The 21,742-nt window shown below is 40.6% G+C and overlaps 1 protein-coding gene across 2 annotated transcripts in view; it reads right to left on the minus strand.

The window, feature by feature from the left end:
- The window catches only part of FCHO2 (FCH and mu domain containing endocytic adaptor 2), a 1,197,262-nt gene that overhangs the window by 277,642 nt on the left and 897,878 nt on the right, over positions 1-21,742 (minus strand). For both annotated transcript variants that reach the window (XM_078675272.1, XM_078675273.1), the window contains exon 18: positions 9,371-9,482. In XM_078675272.1, coding sequence (XP_078531398.1) covers positions 9,371-9,482 — 112 coding nt within the window. The remainder of the gene's footprint in view (positions 1-9,370; positions 9,483-21,742) is intronic.

Raw genomic sequence — 21,742 nt, forward strand, 5'->3', positions numbered from 1 at the left:
ACAAGTGATTCTCCAAAATATCCAATCACATCCAGTGAAATTTGTTATAGAATTTCCTCAGTTATTTCAAGATAGACTTGGTCGTCTTAGAGAATACAAACATCATATAAGGTTGAGGATTAACGCTGTGCTGGTGGTGGCAACATTAAGATGGATACCTTTAAGTGTGCAAGACAATTGGAAAAATTACGTGACTTAGGTGTAATAGCCACTGAACATTTAGCCCCTGTGGCTGTTACCAAGAAGCCGGATTGAGACATTAGTCTTTGCGTAGATTTGATAGCACTGATCAAGAGGTTGTAGTAGATTACATTCCCTCTTCGAAATATTCAGTAGATGATAGCAACACTAACCGAAGAAACTATATTCACCATTCTAGATAAGATGTCAGCATACCATCAAATTAAATTAGATTTAGTCTCACAAGATCAAACAGCATTCATAAAAACGATGGGTGCATATAGGTTCAAGAGAATACCGTTTTGACTTGTATCTGCAGAGTCAGTGTTTCAGAGGGCGATGTGTGAGGTGTTGAAAGACATGAAAGGAGCTAGATACTTTCAAGATGATCTGCTACTATATGGGAGAGATGAGCAAGAACATGACTTGAGAGTAAAGATGGTTTTGGAAAGTTTAATGAGTTTGGGACTAAATCTTCAGGCGAAACAGTTTAATTTGGAATGCTGGAAGAGAACTATCTTGGACATTTGATCACAGAATCAGGAATGTTGCAAAAACAAATATTTAGGGCCTCATTACAATGTCAGCCGGAAAATATTACAACCGACTCGGTTTTGGAATGGTTTCCGACCGAATCGGATTTGGGGAGTCCGACTGACCAATTACGATGGTTCCGAACACCGTTCGTTCGGACTCCCATTGATTTTAATAGGAGCCTGTGTCCCGACCGACTACACATGCTCCTAGTGAAAAAATGGGTGGGTGGGAAAAATCATGCACCCTGTGGCAGGCACCCCATGGTGCCTGCCACACTATGCATGGTTGGAAAGAGGGTTCCCATGGGTACCCCCATGGGCCCCATTAGGAAGGCCCCGGGTGATGGGGGGCCCGCTACGGCCCCCTAAATTCGGATTGCGACAGCCGATCTGTGTCGGAACAACCAATTCAGAAAAGCTGTTCGAATACAGTATTGTAATATGTTGGTCGGAAACATGCTCCGTAGACCCGTACGAGTCGGCTCCGAATGACTCGGTTACTCCGAATGCCATTCGGAACAGAGTCGTAAAGTCTGATTGGTTTCCAACTATCGTAATCGGTCAGTCGGAAGGCTTTCTGAATCAGTTGGAAAGACGGGTTCTGAATCGGATTCGGACTAACTGAATGCCAGTCGGAGCCTTTCCGACCAACATCGTAATCAGCCCCTTAGTATGGACTATTATGAAACTGGATGAGCTCAAAAATAGTGATGAGCTGGTGTCATTTTTAGGTATCACAGCATTTTTACAATAAGTTTGTTCCGAATTATGCAAGAAAGAAAGACAGTGAATTTAAGAACTTTGTTGGGGAAAAAAGTTGAATTTATTTGGAGGACTGTAAAAAAGAATTTGAAATAGTAAAGAATGAGTTAATGAATGCATCTTGATTGAAAGCATTTGTTCTAGATGGCAAACTATTTTAAGTACAGATGCGAGTCAAAAGGGTTGAAGGCCTATTTTGGTTCAGAAGAGAAATGGAGAGAATGAATGTATTGCCTGTGCGTCAAGAGTTTTAAGGATGCTTTTCAGCCATCGAGCGTGAAGCTCTGGGCATTTACTGGGAATTCAAGAATTTCGTGTGGGGTACGAACTTTAAAGTTATATCTGACTACAAACCGATAAAGGAGGAATTTTTAAGAAAAAGTCTAGATGCAATCTCCGCAAGGATCAGAAGGATGAACATATCTCTGAACGATCTCAGCTTTGCAGTAGAGTACATACCTGGTGGCAAAGAATTACTCAGCTGACTGTCTCTCACGTTTAGTTAAAACAGGTAGTAATGGTGAGGAAAATAATGATGATCTGAGTGAGGAAGACATTCTGTTTGTGAAGTCACAGAGTGAGTTGTTGATTGAAGTAGAAATAGAAGGAAAATTATTGGAGGTTATAAATGCCATCAAAGTTAATAAGCCAAAATCTCTTAGTAAGCCTTGGTCTATACTAAAAGATAAACAGTCAGTGGATAAAGCTTTATTATCCCAGTGGGTTTAAGAAGCAGACTTATTTCATTAGCCCATGAAGGACATATGGTAATAGTCAAGACCAAAGAAAGGTTGCACTCTGATTTCTGGTAGCCTGGGTTAGATTTGGAGGTGGAAAGGTGTATGAGAGATTGCGTGGAGTGCTATACTAGTGATAAAGGTCTTGGAACTAAACAGATTCCCATGGTTTGTAGAAAACTATCATAGCATCCAAGGAATTGAGATTGCTGTGGACTTTGTTGGCCTGCTTCCAGGGGAACGTCAATTTCCATATCTACTTGTTCTACTAGATGTGTACTCTAGATGGGTGGAAGTAAGTTGTGTACAGGATATTTCATTCTTAAGTTAAGTCTTTAAGAGAGAGAATTTTCCGAGATCAATACTGATTGATAATGGGTCTCAATTCTATTTGAATGAATTTGTAATGTGCCTGGATGCGTGTGGAGTTTTACACTAAGTGTTAAGTGTATCACCCGGAAACAAAGGGTGCCATGGAGAGACTAAATAAAACATTGAAAGAGAGCATTCAGTTAGCCAAAGCAAATGACTTGAAGAATGTTTTGCAAGACCGCATAACAGCTTATCAGATGAGTCCTCACTCCTGCACGGGAAAGTCACCTTTTGAGTTGCATCAAGGGCGATCTCCAAGTATAATGCAGTGCCCTAGCTGCATGGCATGGGGCAATGAGGTGAAATCTATTGGTTCAAGTGAGTGGTGTGAGAAGAAATTAAAATTGCAACTGAAAAGGAAGGAGTACTTTGATGAACTGAAAAGGGTAAGAAATAATGTGATTCAGTTTGGTGACATGGTAAAAATAAAGGCACCGGCTGGTTGTGCATCATGGTCGAAGTTTACACAGGAAAAGAAGATGATGAAAGTATTCAAAAATGCAAATAAAACATCTGATGGAAGAATATGGAACTTGAAAAGAGTGGTGAAGGTAAAAGGAATACAAACTGTGTCAAAGGACAATTACTGCAACCAAAGACACATTGCCAGGAAAAGACAATGAATAATATTAAATAGGGCTTTACCACCATTGATCCATACATGACCTTAACCCCAAGAAGTGAATGAGTGAAAGACAAGACAGTTATATGTCTATTGTCATTGTTTCCATGAGTTTCTATTGATCAGTCTTGCATTGTTTCCAGTCCCGTGTATTCTAGGCGCCTGCATTCGTCATGAATATTCTGAAGGAAACCACTGAAAACTTCCTGAGTGAAATTGAATTTATGGAATCGAACACCACATTTTTATTGAGACCATTAGACCTTTTATTATTCCATGATTATTTAATATAATATAAATATTTCAGAGAAATACAAACAAAGTTTGTTTAAACCGTCAATTCAAAGTGACCAACCGTTAAGATACCACAGATAGAAATGTACCTACAACGTGACACAGTCTCATACTATTATCTTTTAAAATCACATTCATTCAGTCATAAAACCGGCGCACATGTAATATTCTAAAAAAAGGACTAATGCAAGGGTTAGCCCCATCCTGGTTGAGCAACTTCAAACGCATAAAGGCAGGCACCTGCCCAAGTCGAACCTTCAATAACCACCATCTAGTGTTGGAACTTTTTATATCAAGCAAATGCAGTTGTATGTCGCCCTCCTTAACATGTATCCATTAAATGAATCAGGGGGTTTCTTTTCCCCACATCTTCTAAATCAGAGTTTCTAGATTTTTTTTATTCACGCAGTTTACTGCTGATTTCCATTGCAGCACTAACGTACTTTGAAAGTCTGAAACTAGTAGTATATCCAAGCAATCTTTGATTTTGTGAAGGCTAACAACCCCTTCGCCTGCAAACAGTATTTTGTTGATTGCCTCAGAGAGCCGTCAATCAACTCCATGAGGCTTGCCAAATAATTGAGAATTTTCTGCTTATATTTATATATTAGTGAGGCTCAACTTCAATCTCAATGCACTATTCGCTGCACCTCTGGGTAGGTCAAGCCATCTTTTCCAGATGCTGATTTCTATAATCTGTAACTGGTCAATATTCCTCTCTCAGAGAACCTCACATCCATACAAAAATAAAGTTACTATTTTTGCGCTGTAGGTCTCTCTAAGTATGCCCCAGTGCGAGGTGCATTCTTTGCAAATACCTGTAATAGCCTTCGATCAAGCTTCTTGATGATCAATGTGAGTTTTAAAATTCAATTATATCCAAAAAGGAGGCCTGAATATCTAGACCGATTTACCACCTCTTGCTCGGCAACCACTTGTGCATTATTTTCGGAGCAATTCTTCTAGAAAATACTATTACTTTAATTTTGGAAACATTAATTCTCAGATAATTTATCTTACAATGTTCTGGGAATGCTTCAAGTTGCCTCTGAGGGTCTACCAGAGTGAGCTCCAATAAAACTTTATCATCAGTGTAACACAATGATGAAATAACCTCCATTCCTAACTTGGGTGGAAAAGAACTAACCGGGTTTGGTGCCAATGGTCATCAGCAATATATACTGAGAAAAGGAGAGGGGCCAAAATACATCTGTCTTTGGCTGTTAGGGGTATCTATTTCCCTAGACAACGCTCCATTTCTACCCAAGTCTATGAGCTCTCGTTTAGTTGGATTGTACATTTTATCAGACCAAGTGGAATATTCCAGTTACACATTTTTTCCTAGAGGAGGGCACAATGTATACCAAAGTGGTTGACAAATCTATATATGACACATATAGAGGCTGTTTCCTTTTAAAAACCTATTCCTCTGTCAATAATTTGAGTATTAGGCAGCATTCAACTGCTGTGTGCACCTTTGCGGAAACCCAATTGGACCTTTGGGAAGACTCTTTCATTTACTACCAACTCATCCAGTAAACCCAATAGATGCTTAGCATAAACTTTACTGCAGTCGTCCAAAAGGGCTATCATGCGATAACTTATGGGTGACTCATGTGGCCCTTTTTATTTTGATCAAAAAGACCCTAAAACTTACTTTTCAGGAATCTGGTAAATCTTGACCACTTATTATGGCTCCAAACACAAGGTCAAAACTTAGGCCCACAAACTAGGGTTAAGCTTTACTATATCAGTGGATGAACCATCTATACATTGGACTGGGAAATTCTTTTTTTTTATTTTTATCAATTACTCAAAAGGAAAGCTTTGCCACCATCCCAAATTGGACTTTAGATTTTAAAAATTCTCCATAACAGCTCTCTTATCCGCTTTTAACTTAAATATATCTGATATGTACCTGGCCCGCTCTTCTTCAGCCAACAGCATTGCTTCTATTTCTTTCGACAAACTATATTCCAAAAACCCTTTAATCTTATTGTTCGAAGAGACAACCTTCAACCTTCGACCAAGCTGTCTCTTTCGCCTTCAAATAATTTTCAATATTTCTTTTCTAAAAATCTTCCTATGTTGTCTGATTAAAAACTCCTTATTAACACCACCCACTTTATAAGCCTACCTTATGTTCTTATTGAGATCGATCTTTGCCCTCTCCCTGGGACATCTATGTGTGCCATTACGAATTCTGCCACAGTTTAAGCCCATAAAAAGCCGCCTCCTGTATCGAACATATCAGTTTATCGTATTCATTCAATGCGTTTGATTACATGCAATTTCAGCAGCTTATTGATATTATTTACGGTTTGGGGTGTCAATTTAGCAGACCATATTATCCTCCACTCATTCCTGCTATGAATCTGTAAGCTATTCTGCCAGTGATATCTTACATTTCCAAAACTGGGCAAATGATGAACGTTTTGAATGAAATTATAGCATAGTCAATCAGAGTGGCCACCTCCACATTATCAAAAGTATATTGAACTGGCTGATTCCCTATGCGTCTTCCATTTATAATTGTCATATTCAAGCTACCTAATATTACGTCCAATTTCCTCCCTTTCCCATACCACTGTTGCATCGCCAGAACCTGAATCGGAATCCTCAAGGCATTTTCCTTTTCCAACTGTAGCTCATCCTTCAAGGACTATGACAGTAGCCACGGGCAGTAACATGGCACAAACATAGTTAAATATATTTGGAGATAAAAAGTTCAAAAATCAAATGTATTCTATGAATACTTAAAGAAACATGTCATTATTCCATCAAACTTACAAGTTGATTCTCCAGTAGTTAACTTTTTAGACACAATGATCTATCCTGTCGTTTTAAAACAAATTTGACTGTAGGAAAAAAATTCAATCGCAACAATCTATAAATGAATGCAAGCATTTATCAAAGACAGAACTGAACATTTACCTTACAGTCAGTTTGTACAACTGCAAGAATACTCAGATGAAAATGCATACTATAAAAATGTAGTGAGATGTTAAAATAAGTCAGAGATTGAGGATACTCAAGCGATAGTTCAGCTAAAGCATATTTGAAAAAAGTAAAAAACAGACCACACTAAAGCAAGATTTAAAGTGATTCTAGCATATAGTCAATAAATTAAAATATTGCCAATATTGTTTTTAACAATGTAATTTAATTCGAGCTAAAACAAAACTTAAAGAATCTGGAAAAGAACATCCAATGCTGCATCACACAAGGAAGCAGAAGTTATAAAAATGTACTGCTACAAGCTAAAACTCTGATAGAATAGACACCACAAGGAAATTACCTCACCATTGTGCATACCCATATTTTGATTGTGCTACATGAAACAATTCATTGGTTAAAAACAAATAATTCAATCACAAGCACTACAATTTCCATAAACAATATGCAAAGTAAAAAATGTGATTTATCTGGCAAAATGCTCATGTGGGAAATAGTACTGTGGGCAAACATCATATAAGTTAAAAATCAAAATAAATAAGCACACATTTAACACATGTAATAAAGATAAAGATTCAAGTGATGCAAACTGTTTTTTGATAGTTGGCACCTCTGTGGCACAACTATAGAAACATGCATTTTAATTAGTTAAAAAACCACACAGGGCGGACATTTTTAAATGAGAGTTCATTCAAACAGAATATTGGTAGTTCAACTAATTACAAACAAAGTGATGGGTTGATTAAAACACTACCACTTTGAATATTTTTTGTGATGTAACAATATTTTTCAAAATGGTGGTAAAAACTCGATTGAGGTACACAAGAGTAATCACAGAGTAGAATTAATTTGTAAAAGATTACCATGTTTGAATTATTTTGAAACATGCAAGTGGATACATTACTAATGGTGACTTTAACTTAGGTCATAATTGTAATTATAATATTCGAATATTGTATCTACTTAGATAGTAATAGTTTTTATCAATGCTTCTGTGTTTGTGTAATTGCAATAAAGTTATTTGTGGAGCGAAAGTTGGTTGGGTAATTGATAATATATATTGGTTATAAAACACTACAAAGAATTCGAAAACAGGAAAAATCTATGTCTTTTTCCTGCTTTGAGGATATTTTGGCATGTGTGGAAATACAGAAACAGAAAAAAGATTGCTGTAAGCATTAAGTAAAGGAAGATATCAATGATCTCAAATGCAACACGTTTTGACAGCTCGAAGAAATATCTTGAATGGCACTGATAATTTGAAAACCAGAAAGCAAAACACATTTGTATACTGTTAAAGCATCCCTGAATATTGTGTGCTACTTTTTGAACTTTTTAAAATGAGCGTGGCTCCCCAAAAAGGTTAGTCTTAAAATTCATGAGTCTTTAGAATATATTACTAAAAAAAGATGGGGTGATCCTAATTAATGTGTTGTTTATTTCATCTTTCATAGAAAATTATAATTCTCCTCCTGATAAAGGGATAAAAACACCAAAAATGAGTTGAGGAAATACTTTGGAATCATGATGCTTTTCCATATGAAAATGTACATTATACACATATGAATTCGTGCCAGGGAGCCAAAGCTTAAGTGAATAGGTGGCCTGTATGTTATCATGAAGCTCAGGGGAAGTTTGAAATGAATGAATGAAATGAAAGGCAATTTATAGGGCGCGACTTAGCCCACACAATATATTGAAATAACAGTCTCGAGTCACCGGGTCCATGGTTAAAGATAGGTCTCTCGAAAGAGCAGGGTTTTTAACTCCTTTCGGAAAAGTAGAAAGGATGATTGCCCTACCAGAGCAGGGGGAAGGGAGTTCCAAAGTTTAGGAGCCATGATGGAAAAGGCTCTGACTCCCCATTTAGTCTTAGAAAATCTGGGAACTAGGAGAAGATTTTTGGTGGAAGATCGAAGGGCTCTGCCTGGGAGATAAGGAACAAGAAGAGACCTGATACCTTCTGGTCCCGAACCATGGATAGCACCATGGGCGAGACAAAAAATTTTGAAGGCAATCCTAGACTGGACAGGAAGCCAATGAAGGTCTTTCCTGGCTATGGATGCTGATGAGCGCCTGGGGAGATTTAGGACAAGCCTAGCTGCGGCATTCTGAATCATCTGTAGGCGATAGATTAGACTCTTATTCATGCCCGCATACAATGCGTTGCAATAGTCGAGCCTTGACAGGACCTGGGCCACAGTGGCCTGCTTCCTCGCCTCAGGAGAAAGATAAGATCCAATCTTCCTGAGGGTCCTGATGATACCGCAGCAGGTGGACACAGTCCTACTGACCTGAAGGTCGAAGGAAAGATTGGTATCATTCAGGACCCCAGATTCCTAGCCGCGTTAGAGGGAAGAGGGAAATCCCCAAGAGAATCCGGCCACCAGTCCCTGGACCAGGTGTCATGGCCACCCCTGAAGATCAAAACCTCGTTTGTTTCTCCGTTGAGTTTTAGAAAATTTTGGACCATCCAACAAGTCACCGCCTCCAAGATCTAAAGGTAAGGGCAACTACATTCGCTGGCTGTGTTAGGGAGACCATGATTTGGGTGTCATCGGCATACGATAACACTTCCTAACCCAAAGGATCTCACTACCCTGGCAAGTGGGGCCACATAGATGTTGAACAAGATGGGACTTAAAGAAGATCCCTGAGGGACCCCACATTGCACAGGAGTGGCAGGGGACAAAAAGTCTCCCAATTTCACTCTCTGCTCCCTTTGATGGCGAAAGGAAGCTAGAATGGAGAAAGGAAGCTAGTTTAAGATTAACAGCCTGTATTTTTCCCATCATGTGGGTTACTTATCCAGTAGAATTTCTCACATAAATGGCAGGCACACATCACTCTTGTTAAAACAACTAAACAGATTATATAAAACTAGCAAACATATAAATAAATGAGCCACTAACTTTAAGGGGTCTGCTCCTTTAAAGTAGGCATTTACAGATTCCGACAGTGCTACAGCAACAGGAAGAGTATCTTGGTTTCCTAAGGTCACAGGACTGGGACCACGTGAAATACCTAAAAGTTCAAAGACATCACAAATTTGGTTTTCATTTATTTTCAAAACGAGCAACTTCAAAAAGAAAGTTTAACTAATGCTTTTGTATCTAAATACTTCAACTAATCTAGAAGCTTTAAACATATATTTACTAAAAGCGTCAAAGTTTTTAACACAGTATCACTATATGAATTGAGACACATGTCTTATAAGAAGTGAAAACGTATTTAATTTTAATAAACCATGGTACTAAAGTTGATTCAAGTCCTTGTGATTTTCAATTTTCTACATTGGTATAGTATGGTTTTATAGCCAGACTAAAAATACATTTGAATTTTGACCTGTTTCTTTTTACAAAGAAATGTTGGGAGCAAATTGTTACATTTGTATTAAAATAATAAATTACTTACCTTCAATTGGTGAATAATACATTTGTGCAGATACCTTATTAGGGTTACTTTTTAAAAACAAATTATTTATTGAGGTTTTACAATTACAAACATAACATTTATATAACAAGAGCGACAGCAGATATTTGGCCGAGTATAATAATCTATTATTCCCCCATACACAGGCGACTTTCCTCTTCACCAGTAGTAGATCATCATCTCTGATAATCTACTGAATACACCACCCCAATATTTAAAAATCTGGGTACAGCTCCACGCTAGATGAGGAAAATCAAGCACAGAGTGAACCAGTAGGCAGTTTAAACCTTACCATTTTTAAAGGTGTATTATAAACTTGATGCAGGAATTTAAAAAGTAATTATCTTAACTGGCGGTTAGGAGCCCATTTGGGTACCACAACAGCCACTCTTCATCTTGGATAGCACAGCCCAGATCAGTTTTCCTTCACATCTTCTACCGGGGCTTACGCCTACCTTTTTTTTAGTGTTTCAATTAGTTACAATGTGCTTGTCTGAGCTAAGTGTGACTGCCAGTGTTAGAAGCTTGCATAACTTGGGCTCGACTGTAAACAAAGGGTATCTCACTTGGATTACTTAAGCATCTTCCCAGAATCCTGACTGGTTTAAATCCGTCAATCATACCCTTTGGTTTTACTAATTTCGCCCTAAGGTGGCAGGGTTTGCCCAGAAGTGGGTCCCTTGCTCACTTGGCCACTTCGCTTCCCCCCCCGCTGTGCTGGGGGGAGGGGGGCACGCCCAGCTCTGCTCGTTATGAGCTACGGCGCTCCGGTGCTCATGACGAGCTGAGCTCGTCACAGGAGTATTGACTCCAGCGGAACGCTCGGCACAGCAGGGGAATTCTCCCCGCACCTGAGCGCTCCGCGGGCCATGACGAGCTGAGCTTGTCATGAGCACCGGAGCGCCGTGGCTCATGACGAGCTCAGTTCGTCATGAGCGTCGAAGGAGTTAAGATATCCTGGCTAATGAGGGTTATGAACCCTAAACCGGTCCCAGGATGCTTGTTTCAGTCCAGGGAAGGCATGGCTTGGCAGTTCGGCTGGACTGTTCCCATGAGGCACAGGGTCAGACTGATTTGCATATAGCCATGTCTGAACTGGGGCGGCGGAGTGAGCTAAAGAATGATGATGTATTAAACCCAGATCAGTTGACTGGGGGTGAGTGCTTGTAATGTTCAACACTCCGTCCATCATCCCCTTTGATTTTGCTTTGTTCGCCCTAAGTTGGCAGGGAATGCCCAGACGTGGGTCCCTTGCTCACTTTGCCACTGGATTCAAGCTAGCCTGGCTGATGATGGCTAATTAGCCAGAAACCGGTCCCAGGATTAAACCCAGATCAGTTGACTGGGGGTGAGTGCTTGCAATGTTCAACACTCCGTCCATCATCCCCTTTGGTTTTACCTTTCCTATTATAGCAGTTACATAAGATCACGCCAAAATCATTATAGAAGGCCTTCCACAGACATGATAAAGGAGACACTATTAAATCCTAATTTGTTGATGGCAGTCTGTAGTCACAAGTCAAATGCCTTACTTCTCACCGACTTGGTGCTTCTGCCCAACAGACCAATACTTCTACTGTGTGTTGAGATAAAAGTCAAAAGATAAAGTCTCAGACAAACTAACCATCAGGAATAACAGAGTGACATGTGGAGTACTATTGAAGATATGTGTGGCAGGAGAGATACGGGATCGGGCAAGAGGCGCCCTGGGGGCACTGGAGGGACGCGCTCTAGCAGTCTATACCTTCCCGACCCGGAAGCAGTTGCCTGTTCGGGGATTGAAGAAGACGGGCTGTCAGGAAGGGGAGAGAGAAGCATGGTGGGTGGAGTAGGAGGACACAAAGATGTTGGAGCAGTGGAGAAGGTGAGCGGAGCGAGCAGAGCGGTGGTCGGAATCTGAAGCTGAAAGGAGGACGCAGGAGTCCGGATGGAAGACGGAGTAGGCAGCACGAGGACTGCAAAGACAGACCCGAGGGAAGGTGAGACGGACAGGGCCGCCGTGGCTCCTGTCAGGAATCACAGCTCAAGGCAAATGTTGTCTCTAGGGAAGTCATTGAAGCAGTGGGCTTTTGCATGTGGGTAGTGAGCAGAGTCCTGGAGGAGGCACATTGGGAAGGAGAGGCCGATAAAGCCAACGAGAGGACAACCACGTATAGCCTTTTTCCTCCTTTAGCTACCCCCACAGACCCAACCTGCCACACCTGGGAGTGACTTAAAAGGGCAGCACAAACCCCCCACCAACCTAGTTGAGGGGTACGGACACGGTGGTGATTGGTGAAGGGCTTCACATATTCTGGTATGTGCTGTTAACAGCCACGGGTCTGTCTCTTTCTCCCGAGGTCAAGAGCGAGGAAAGACAAAGGCCAGAGAAGGGAAGAAAAAAAGTGAAGATACCTTGACATCCCTACGAGTGAAGAGGAACTTGAGTGGAGCACAAGAAGAACAGTAAAAAAACGTACAATAGAAGGCTGAAAAGAATGAAAAAACAAAAAACCTTTCTTCGCAAACCCAGTGGCTACGCTTCCTTCTTGTCCTATTACAGTATGCTATACCCCAACTTAACTGTAATGGTGGCGGTTGGTTCTATGCCCAGTGGGATGATTCTGCTAGAACACCAGAATGCTCTTCCCCCAGACTGTGGCATGCTGAGCTACCCTCATGTCTTTACCTAAACTAGGAAAGCAATTGCTATTCTGTGAAGTCAAAACAAGAATGGACAGTGTATCAGACTGGATCAATAAATATGGAACCTGAAATGAAAGAACTCGAGTAAACAAAACCCAGGGCTGAAAGTTCTAAGCAACCAACCAATGTCTCCCATGCTCCCGATGGAAGGACCCAAAGATGATCGGGCAAAGAACATTTGCATCAAATAATAGTAAATATGAATAAGGACAACAGCAAGCCCAGATAACAAGTGAAGAACCTATCCTCTCTTTATTATAGTATCTAGCTAATTGTCGGGCTCCTCCATAATAACTAAATCTAACCATTAATCCCGAATTCACCACTTCTACTGAGAATTAGGCTGGATTCTCAAGCACTATGGAATTGCAGAATGAGAGGACTTTCCGTTCTCTCCTACTCAGGTTACCTATTCCCAGACCCCATAGCCAACTTATCTCAGTCTTTCTTTTCATTTCTGATCATGCTGTTCTTCCATACCCTGTCCTTCCTCCATCTTCCCACCACTAACTGTCACCTCACTTAGAACACCTAGAATACAATCGACTGATAACACACCAGCTTACCATTACAAATACTACAGTAAAAGCACGGATCATATCTACGCATTTACCGAGCAATCAGTAAACCACTCAACCGGCATAAACACACATTATTAAACCTTTGTCTGCATATTTGTACTTACACATACTATACCCACACACCTACTACACAGAAAGGCCTTCTATGTTGTTTCAGTGATTATTATAATAATCTATAGATAAACAAGGCACTTGGTAAATTAATGCACACACACACACTGCACTCAGAAACCATTGAATGTCTATGGTATGTCCGTTTTGTTTAATGAAAAAATATAGAATTATCTCAACTCTAAGAAACCTGGCGTCACTCTCCTACAAAACACATAAATTTGAGGCTGTGACTCGGCAAAGCTGAAATCTTACTAGGTAGGAACAGTTGTCAGTAGCAGTCGTTCAGCTGGTTTGGCTGATATTGACTCCAACAGTTCAAAAAGATATGGAGTTATGATCCTTCTCAGGTAATCTTCCCATATATGATATTAAGAAAGTGCCAGGTGGCAGAATTAATGGATAACGACAGAGCCACACTAGGTGACTAAACGGCAGGTCCCAGCCTGGTAGATATACTGTAAATATCGCGCCCGAGTGTGACTTTACATTTCTATCTAATGTATATAGAACCTAATTCTTGGTTCAGGCGCAGATTCTCTCAAATGTTTTCTAATGTGAGATACTCGAGGTAGGGCTGTCAGACTACATACAAATCCGTATTGGTCTGAAATTCACCATGTCTTATACCTCCTACTATCTGCTTAATGCAAGTTAAAGAATACAGTCCCAAATCATAAGAGGTCTTTCAATATTCACATATGTACATAGGGGGAAAATGCAGAATCAGTTGATTCAGTGCAGTAGTTATGGGCAGCTGGCATGAGGTGTCTGATAATGAGGGATTCTGTAATCTTGAAAAATTAATCGGAACTGAAACATATCAGGCTAAAACATTCTATCAAAAAATTGACCAGTATAGTCACTGTAATCAGTGTTGAGGTGTGTTAGTAAATAGAAGTACTCAACACACCTTTCATTTCCAAAGCTTAACGGGGTTTCGTAGAATGAAAGTGGCATGATTTGCGAGAACAGAGAAAAAGGAAAGAATGCTGGCTTTACAAAGAGAGTGCCAAATTTATGTGGCGGCCAAACATGGAAATTTGGGGGCAGGGATGGCTTTATTGATCTATGCATTGGAGATTATGGATGACTTCAGGTTCTGAGATTAAACATTATATGATATGGATCAGAGAGGCACATAAACCACTGAGGATGTACCGAACCATCTCTCTCTATCCCCAGGAGAAAGGTGTCCCTTCGAGGGCTGTAATTACCACAGGTGAAAGCTCCAACCAATCTCACAACTTGTAAATCCTCTGGGAAGGATGAGTTCCCCAACAAATATTACGGGACTACTGAGAAACATCTAGTGCCTACGGTATATGTGGTATTCATAGTGGCTGAATCCACTGGATTTCTTGACCATAAATCCAATGAAGCGGTTATCTCACTAATACCATCTCTTGGTATTAGTGAGATAAGATAAGATCCATTAGAGTGTAACTGATAAATATAGATGTAAATTTACTAGCAATAAAAACTAGCCCCAAAACTCAATAAAGTGATAACATCTTTGAACTATGACTGAAGTGGGGTGTATGCCAGAGTGCTCCTCTAGAACACATTTGAGAACCGAATAGACGCGCGTACTCGCTGTTTGGAAACTAGCAGTTCTAACGCACCCAGATTCGGTGTCCATGACAGGGACGCCGTGTTGCAGCAATTGAGTGCATGCTTTCTCTATATCGTTTCGAGTGGATAATTGATTTTGTATCGAACTAATGGAATACAGCTCCTTAAGGTTATATTGGCCGTTTTGGCCGGGTGGCAGTGGGATTGGTCCCTGCCAGCTTTGTTGCCGTAGAGAGCCTCCATTCAAATCAGAGATACTGATCCCCCTGTCCTGATGAAGTCGAAAGGAATTATTGGCTGAAACGCGACCGCGCCTGCGTTGACATTTGCAAAGGAGTCCCATCATTTTGAGTTGTTTGAATTAAGGAAAGCGCCCGATTAACATTTCTGAGGTGTTATCCCTCAGGCGCAATAGGGACTACCTTACAGTGTACTAAGCTGAATTAAGAGTGTACACTCTGATTGTTTTGTTCTCAGTAGGGGAATTACTTATTGATTTATCTGTTTATTATATTTGTATGTTTTTGATATATGTTGTATATATGTAGTGTATCATATATGAGTGTGATTCAAATGTCTTTGTAATGAATGTGTATATTCTGTATCTATGAAGTTTATATATGTATTTGTTTGCTTTGATTATATTGTGCTTTGCCCCGTCATCTGACAGGTATACAAGTTGAAATAGTGGAAATTAATTTGCCATAAATAAGAATTGGGATAATCAGGGTAATTAAGTGTACTCTTTTTTTTTTTTTTGCAGAGTTTTATATAGCGCGAACTAGACTCGAACCGAATCAGGTATCAGAGCGCTTTACATAGCACCAGTTACGTTACATGAGGACACACTTTCATTTTAGGCACGGGGAGATTAAGTGATTTGCCCAGAATCACAGGAGGTTTTTTGCATCGTTACCGAGACTCGAACCCAGATCCCCAGGTCCGAGGTCGAGCGCCTTAGCCGTTAGGCCAACCCCTCTCCCCAACTCTGGTTGAAAATAAATGTTTTGATTGATCCCTCTATACCGTCTTTCTTTGGATCTACATCGTTGATGTTTTTTAGCTCAGGTATATGAGGGTGATTTGGGCATAACCCCTATTGTGTATGTACCCATTTGAGAACCCAGGCACTTCCCTTTTGGCAGACCCGTTATCATTTCCTTAAAGCCTTAGCTGTCTCCATTAATGCAGAGAACCTCATGGAGCGAGTTGATAGGGGTGTTCGCTTTAGAACAATGAAGAGGACAGGCCTGACTAAGGGCTATATTTCGAAAGTCTAAAAACGTTATGACAACCCAACGGCATAAGTCAGCTGTGGGAGTTTTATCTATAAAAAAATGGGACTAGGCTGGGCTGCCACTACCCCCTCTCCTCTTTCTCTTAGACCCTGACCCCAGCAGCAATACAAGCATCTGACATGACTGAAGACCCTCGACAGATTAGTTTACTAAGTTTAAGTGTACTATAAAGCAGGGCACCGCCACCATAGTAAACACTGAATGCCTTCAATACAGATTATCTAGGCTCCGAAAAATAGTTAAAACACTATGGCAATGATCCAAGATAATTTATTTCTGCTTCTATTTGAATATATCATTCAAAATTAGCTCCATCATCATATTTTTTCATTAATAATAAGTGTCCAGTGTAAACCCCTTTATTTTAGAAGATGTGATATTCACACCCTCTTTACTAACTCCCCAGCGTGGAGAACATAAACATTTCCTCATACTGAAGACAGGAAATCCATCAAGTGCTCCAGAGGAAGTTCCTTTTATGGCCCCAAACTCTGGCTGCAAGAAAAGAGCTCCCACTGCAGTCTGGGCTATTAATATTTTATTTACTATAACATGCAGCACGCCCTGCACGCTGACATCACAGTTTGTGAAAATGAAAGTAATCTGTCTTTGTGGTACAGCTCAACCCTACTTAAGCACTGATAACAACAGGATAGGTATCGTTGGAACCAGGAGATTCTCTACCTAGTGTAGCCCTCCTTCGGGATCACTGCAGGACTGTGATTCCTGAGCAGAGACCTACCCACTAGATTCCAAATACTTGAAAGGGGGAGGAGTACCCCCACAACACCCCAGGCATGGGCCATGGCTCCTCACCTTCTAAGGTCCACAAGGGTCTTTCTGCCACCCCAACCCACCCCAAAAGGTTAGATTCAAATGTTTACCTCTAATCTGCTAGCCTACAAGAAGGAATGTGCACTACATATCTAGGCCATATTACAGAAAAATTACAGGAGCATTTAGGCATTATAGAAAGGGCCACAGATGCTAGTGCAGTCCCTTCTACAATATGTGCCATGCCCGCAGACATCTTGCGCCAGTGCAATTACTAGGAGGTGTTCTCTCATTGGCATGAAGACAGAAGACTGTTTCATACCCGAGGTGGGGGGGGGGGATACACTCCAGTGCCCTACATCTCATTCGATTTCTCGATTTTCCCCTCCTGATTGTCCTGATTTATGACTCCTCCCCTTTTGGATAGGCCACTACTGGATAAACAAATATCAGTTGTTAATCCAGCTGTTTTTACATCAGGAGTACATGTATAGGGTGGTGGTGAACGCAAGTTTTAACCCCCATACGAGTGTGTGAATATATGTGTGTGTACATATACATATATATTTTTGTATATATGTGTATATATATATATATATATATATATATATATATATATATATATATATATATATATATATATATATATATATATATATATATATATATATATATTTCATCCAAAATACCTCTCATGTAAAGAAGTTGACCTGGACACCCAGCGCTTGCAAATATTATTTGCAAGCAGTGGTGGAGTGTATGTATGTATATATATATATATATATATATATATATATATATATATATATATATATATATATACACATTTATTTTTAAAACCATGCAACCATATTTTAAATACCTATCAATGAACCCTAAAAGTCCTTACTTCCCCTATATCCTACCCATCCCTGAACCCTAAAACCTCCTAACCACTCCTATACGCTACCCATTGCAGAAACGTAAAACGTCCTTAGTAGCCATATACACTACCCATCAATGAACCATAACACCTCCTTATAACCCCTATATACTTCTCATTATAGTACCTCACAAACTCCATCCAACCCCTAAATATTAGCCATTTCTGAACCTTAAACACTCTTTTTTACTCCGAAACACTAACCATCACAGAACTCTAAAACCTCCTCTCTACCCCTCACTAATTACTCATTACTAGCCTTATAAACTATCCATCCCTGAACCCTAAGCACCCACTAATCCATGCACTACCAATCCCTAACCCCTAAAATACCTTATTACCCCTATACACTACCCATCCATGTACCCTAAAAACTCCTCACTACCCCGACTTGCTATCCCTGGACATTAAAATGCCTTACTACTTGTATACTACCCACCCCTGATGTCTAAAAATGCTTTACTAACCCTTTACACTAACAACCCTTGAACGTTAAAACCCCTTTCTACCCATACACTGATCATCCAGAAACTTAAAAACCCATCACACACCATAGGGACAGTCATTCAAAGACCGCACTGACACTTCATTGACTTCACGCGCTCCATGTTATGGCCAGTTTCTGTACCGGTTGACATCCACAGTAACACAAGTGGGGTTTCTTTTTTTTAACTAGTGTGATAATGCGGGAAGGTAAGACTTGTAAATCCCTGCAGATTCATGGCGTTTCTAAAAGCTGAGGCAAATCTGTCCTTTGATGATTGCAGGAAATTCTGTAAAAGAAGTGGAAGCCATGCAAGCAACACCAACCTGGCTGGTCCTGGGGGTCTAGTCTTCAGAAGGGTCTGGGGTAGGTAGGTTTCCCTGCTGATCCTGAGCCCATATACTGCAGCTACACCCATCACGCAAAATATTGCTATTACAAGGAAAAAACTTGATGTATCCACATTGCATTGTGGGTCTTTTCCTGCCATGAGTGATGGGCTGACCAAGCAACGTGGGTACAAATTTTATTGAGACAACAAGAGGTATGGGAATTCAGAATTGCAGAACAATTGTTATTATCTACTGCACCTCTCACCATGTTTGGCTTCAAAATGTAAGTCAGAGTGCAAAAAAGAAAAAAAAAAAGAAAGAAAAAGACATTTTGTAAAACTCCCTCTAAATCATGTGACATTATGGGTTCCCCAAATTCAGAGTTGTATATATAACCACTACTCTTACATTCAGCTTTCTGCCCACATTCCAAAAATGGTTTTGTTCATACCCATGTTTAATTGATCAGATTTCACATTACATACTGATACATGGTCGCTACACAATGAAAAACCATAAGCGTTAGCTTGGTTGACAGCTTTGGTTATTGTCTGTTTTTATGGAGTCCATTCACAAACTGTATTTCGTAGTACATTTGGTAATACGAATCAAATACTACAAAATGCTATTCACAAACCTAGATGCAGAGATCTCCATTTTCAACTCTCCTATCTCTTCCGTGCACAGTTCTTTGTTCAAGGTGCAGAGTCTCCAGAAACCTGCATGTATGCTTTTGTAGTAAATGTGAGGGGGGCAGCAGGGAGAGACTGGAAAATGGGGTATACTTACTACATAATGGGGGCTGGCGGGTTTAAGGAGGAGTGAGGAGGGATTAAGTGAGGGTTAGGTAGTGGTTTGCACCGACCCACAAAAGAGTAAACCTCTTCCTATTCACATACTGCCTTTCTAAAGTTACTACATCCAACCAGGACCAAAAACATATTAACTATACTGAAGCTCAGGACCTGGAGGACGCCCAGCACCATTTTTGAAACATTTTAATAACCTTTTACATTAAAAAATTAATGTAACCGTTCTGTAAAACAAATTCAATTTATTTAAATTAATTCTATGCATAATGTTTGATAATTGTTAATACATAATGAACAAGCTACTTACCTTAGGTAACAATCTTTCTAGTCGCTACTCTATCTAATCAAAGATACCTCACCTTTTCAATTTTCCACAGGCATCAGACTGGGTCGGGAAACTTTTCAGTTGTACGCCTGTGTGCTGACTGGTGGTGCCGTGTGGCTCTGCACCAACATTGGTCCACTCCAGAAGTTACATGCGGGACTGCATATAAGTTCCACCCATGCACGCTGACATCAGTTGCTTTCAAGGTTGTCAGCACCCCAAGATGCAGAGCCCAACAGCAGACTAGCTTTGAACAGTGTGTAGATCGCTGCACTTGGGACCTTCTTGGATTGAAAAAGAGTCCTGTTCAAAGAACTGTGATGGCAGGAGGGTCGGTGAGGAACTGTGATTAGATACAGTATTCACCAGAAAAAGCTTTACCGAATGTAAGTAACTTCTTCAGATGGATATTTCTAACCACAGCTACTTAACATTTTGAATATATATCCAAGCAGTACCTCCCTGTTGATGGGCCTGTGAATTGTCTAAGAACAAAATGTCCAGCAGGATCTCATGGCCAAAGTGCCTTTCACAGACCTGGCTGGATAAGAATGCTTAATATACAATGAAGTGACACCCACATAGCAATCACAGCCTGGCAGATGTCTGGCACAGACACTCTGCATGCCAATGGAGTGGTAGCAGCTTTGGCTCGAGCAGAATGAGCCCACAAACCTTCTGGGGGCTGATTCATAGCCATTGCATAGCAGATTTTGATGCAGAGAACTAACTAGCGAGAGATGGTCTTTTTCTGCCTTGCCCTCGTTGGCTCTAGCGAATACACCAAAGAACTGATTGTTTACATGATGATCCTTAGCACAATAAATGTAAAAACTGAGGGCTCTTTTAAGATCCAGCAAGTCAAGTTTAACTTCCTCCTTAGAGTGGTGAGGTGGAGCGAAGAATGCCGGGAGGATGAGGTTTTGCTCAACATGAAAAGGAGCGACCACTTCTGGAAAACAAGATGGTCGCATCCTTAACACCAGTTTATCTGGAAAGAATGGTGTATATGGCAGGTTGACAGAGAGGGCTTTTGAACACATAAAGGTATGTGGGTGTGATGGGGAGAAGGAAAAATGCCTTGAAAGTAAGAAGCCACAAGGGACAGCTGTGCAGCGGTTCACAGGGATTACACATTAGGAAAATGAGGGCTAAATTCATGTTCCACGGGGGCAAGATGAAGGTTGTAGGTGGGAACAAATGTAGTAAACCTTATAAAAAGCAGCACAACAGGTGATTTAAATAAGGAAGGCTGATCTAGCAACCTCAAAATAGCACAAAAAGCAAAGGAAAGGTTGGCCTCAAATGGATCAATCTGTCGAGCACCGCACTAAGCCACAAAATTTTCCCAACTGCAAGTATATACTGGTTTCGTGGAGGGACACTTGGCTGCCAAAATGATATCAGCAACTTCAAGAAGAAGGTTAAATGTAGTCAACTGTCACCGCGCATTCTCCAAGCATGGAAATGGCGATTACGCAGATGTAGAACCCTGGCTTGCTACTTTGACAGAAGATCCTCCAGAAGTGGCAGGCTGATTTGGTGACAAATGCTCATGCCCAGGAGTTCCAGGTTCCACACTATTCTGACCCAATTCAGTGCCATTTGGATGACTTGGGACTAGTCATTCCTGATCTTCTTCAGAACTCAGGGCAGTAGCGTTAGCCAAGGGAAAGTTTACAAGAGTCCAGAGCTCCACTCCACGTGGAACGCATCTCAGAAAGAGAGCGGCCTTAGGAACTCCAAAGCACAAAACGCTGACATTGCACATTTTCATGGTGTTGAAAAAAAAAATACTATGTTCTTCTCATTTGCGGAAGATGCCATGCATCACCTTCTGGTGTAGCTGCCATTCGCCAATGGCTGAGTGTGTCCACCCCAGTATTTTAAGATCCCCCCAGATGGTGTACAACCAAAAAAATCCCCTGGCTTTCAAGCCATGTCCACAGGTGT

The sequence above is a fragment of the Lissotriton helveticus genome, chromosome 2_1, assembly GCF_964261635.1.
Source record: "Lissotriton helveticus chromosome 2_1, aLisHel1.1, whole genome shotgun sequence".
In the NCBI taxonomy this organism is placed as follows: Eukaryota; Metazoa; Chordata; class Amphibia; order Caudata; family Salamandridae; genus Lissotriton; species Lissotriton helveticus.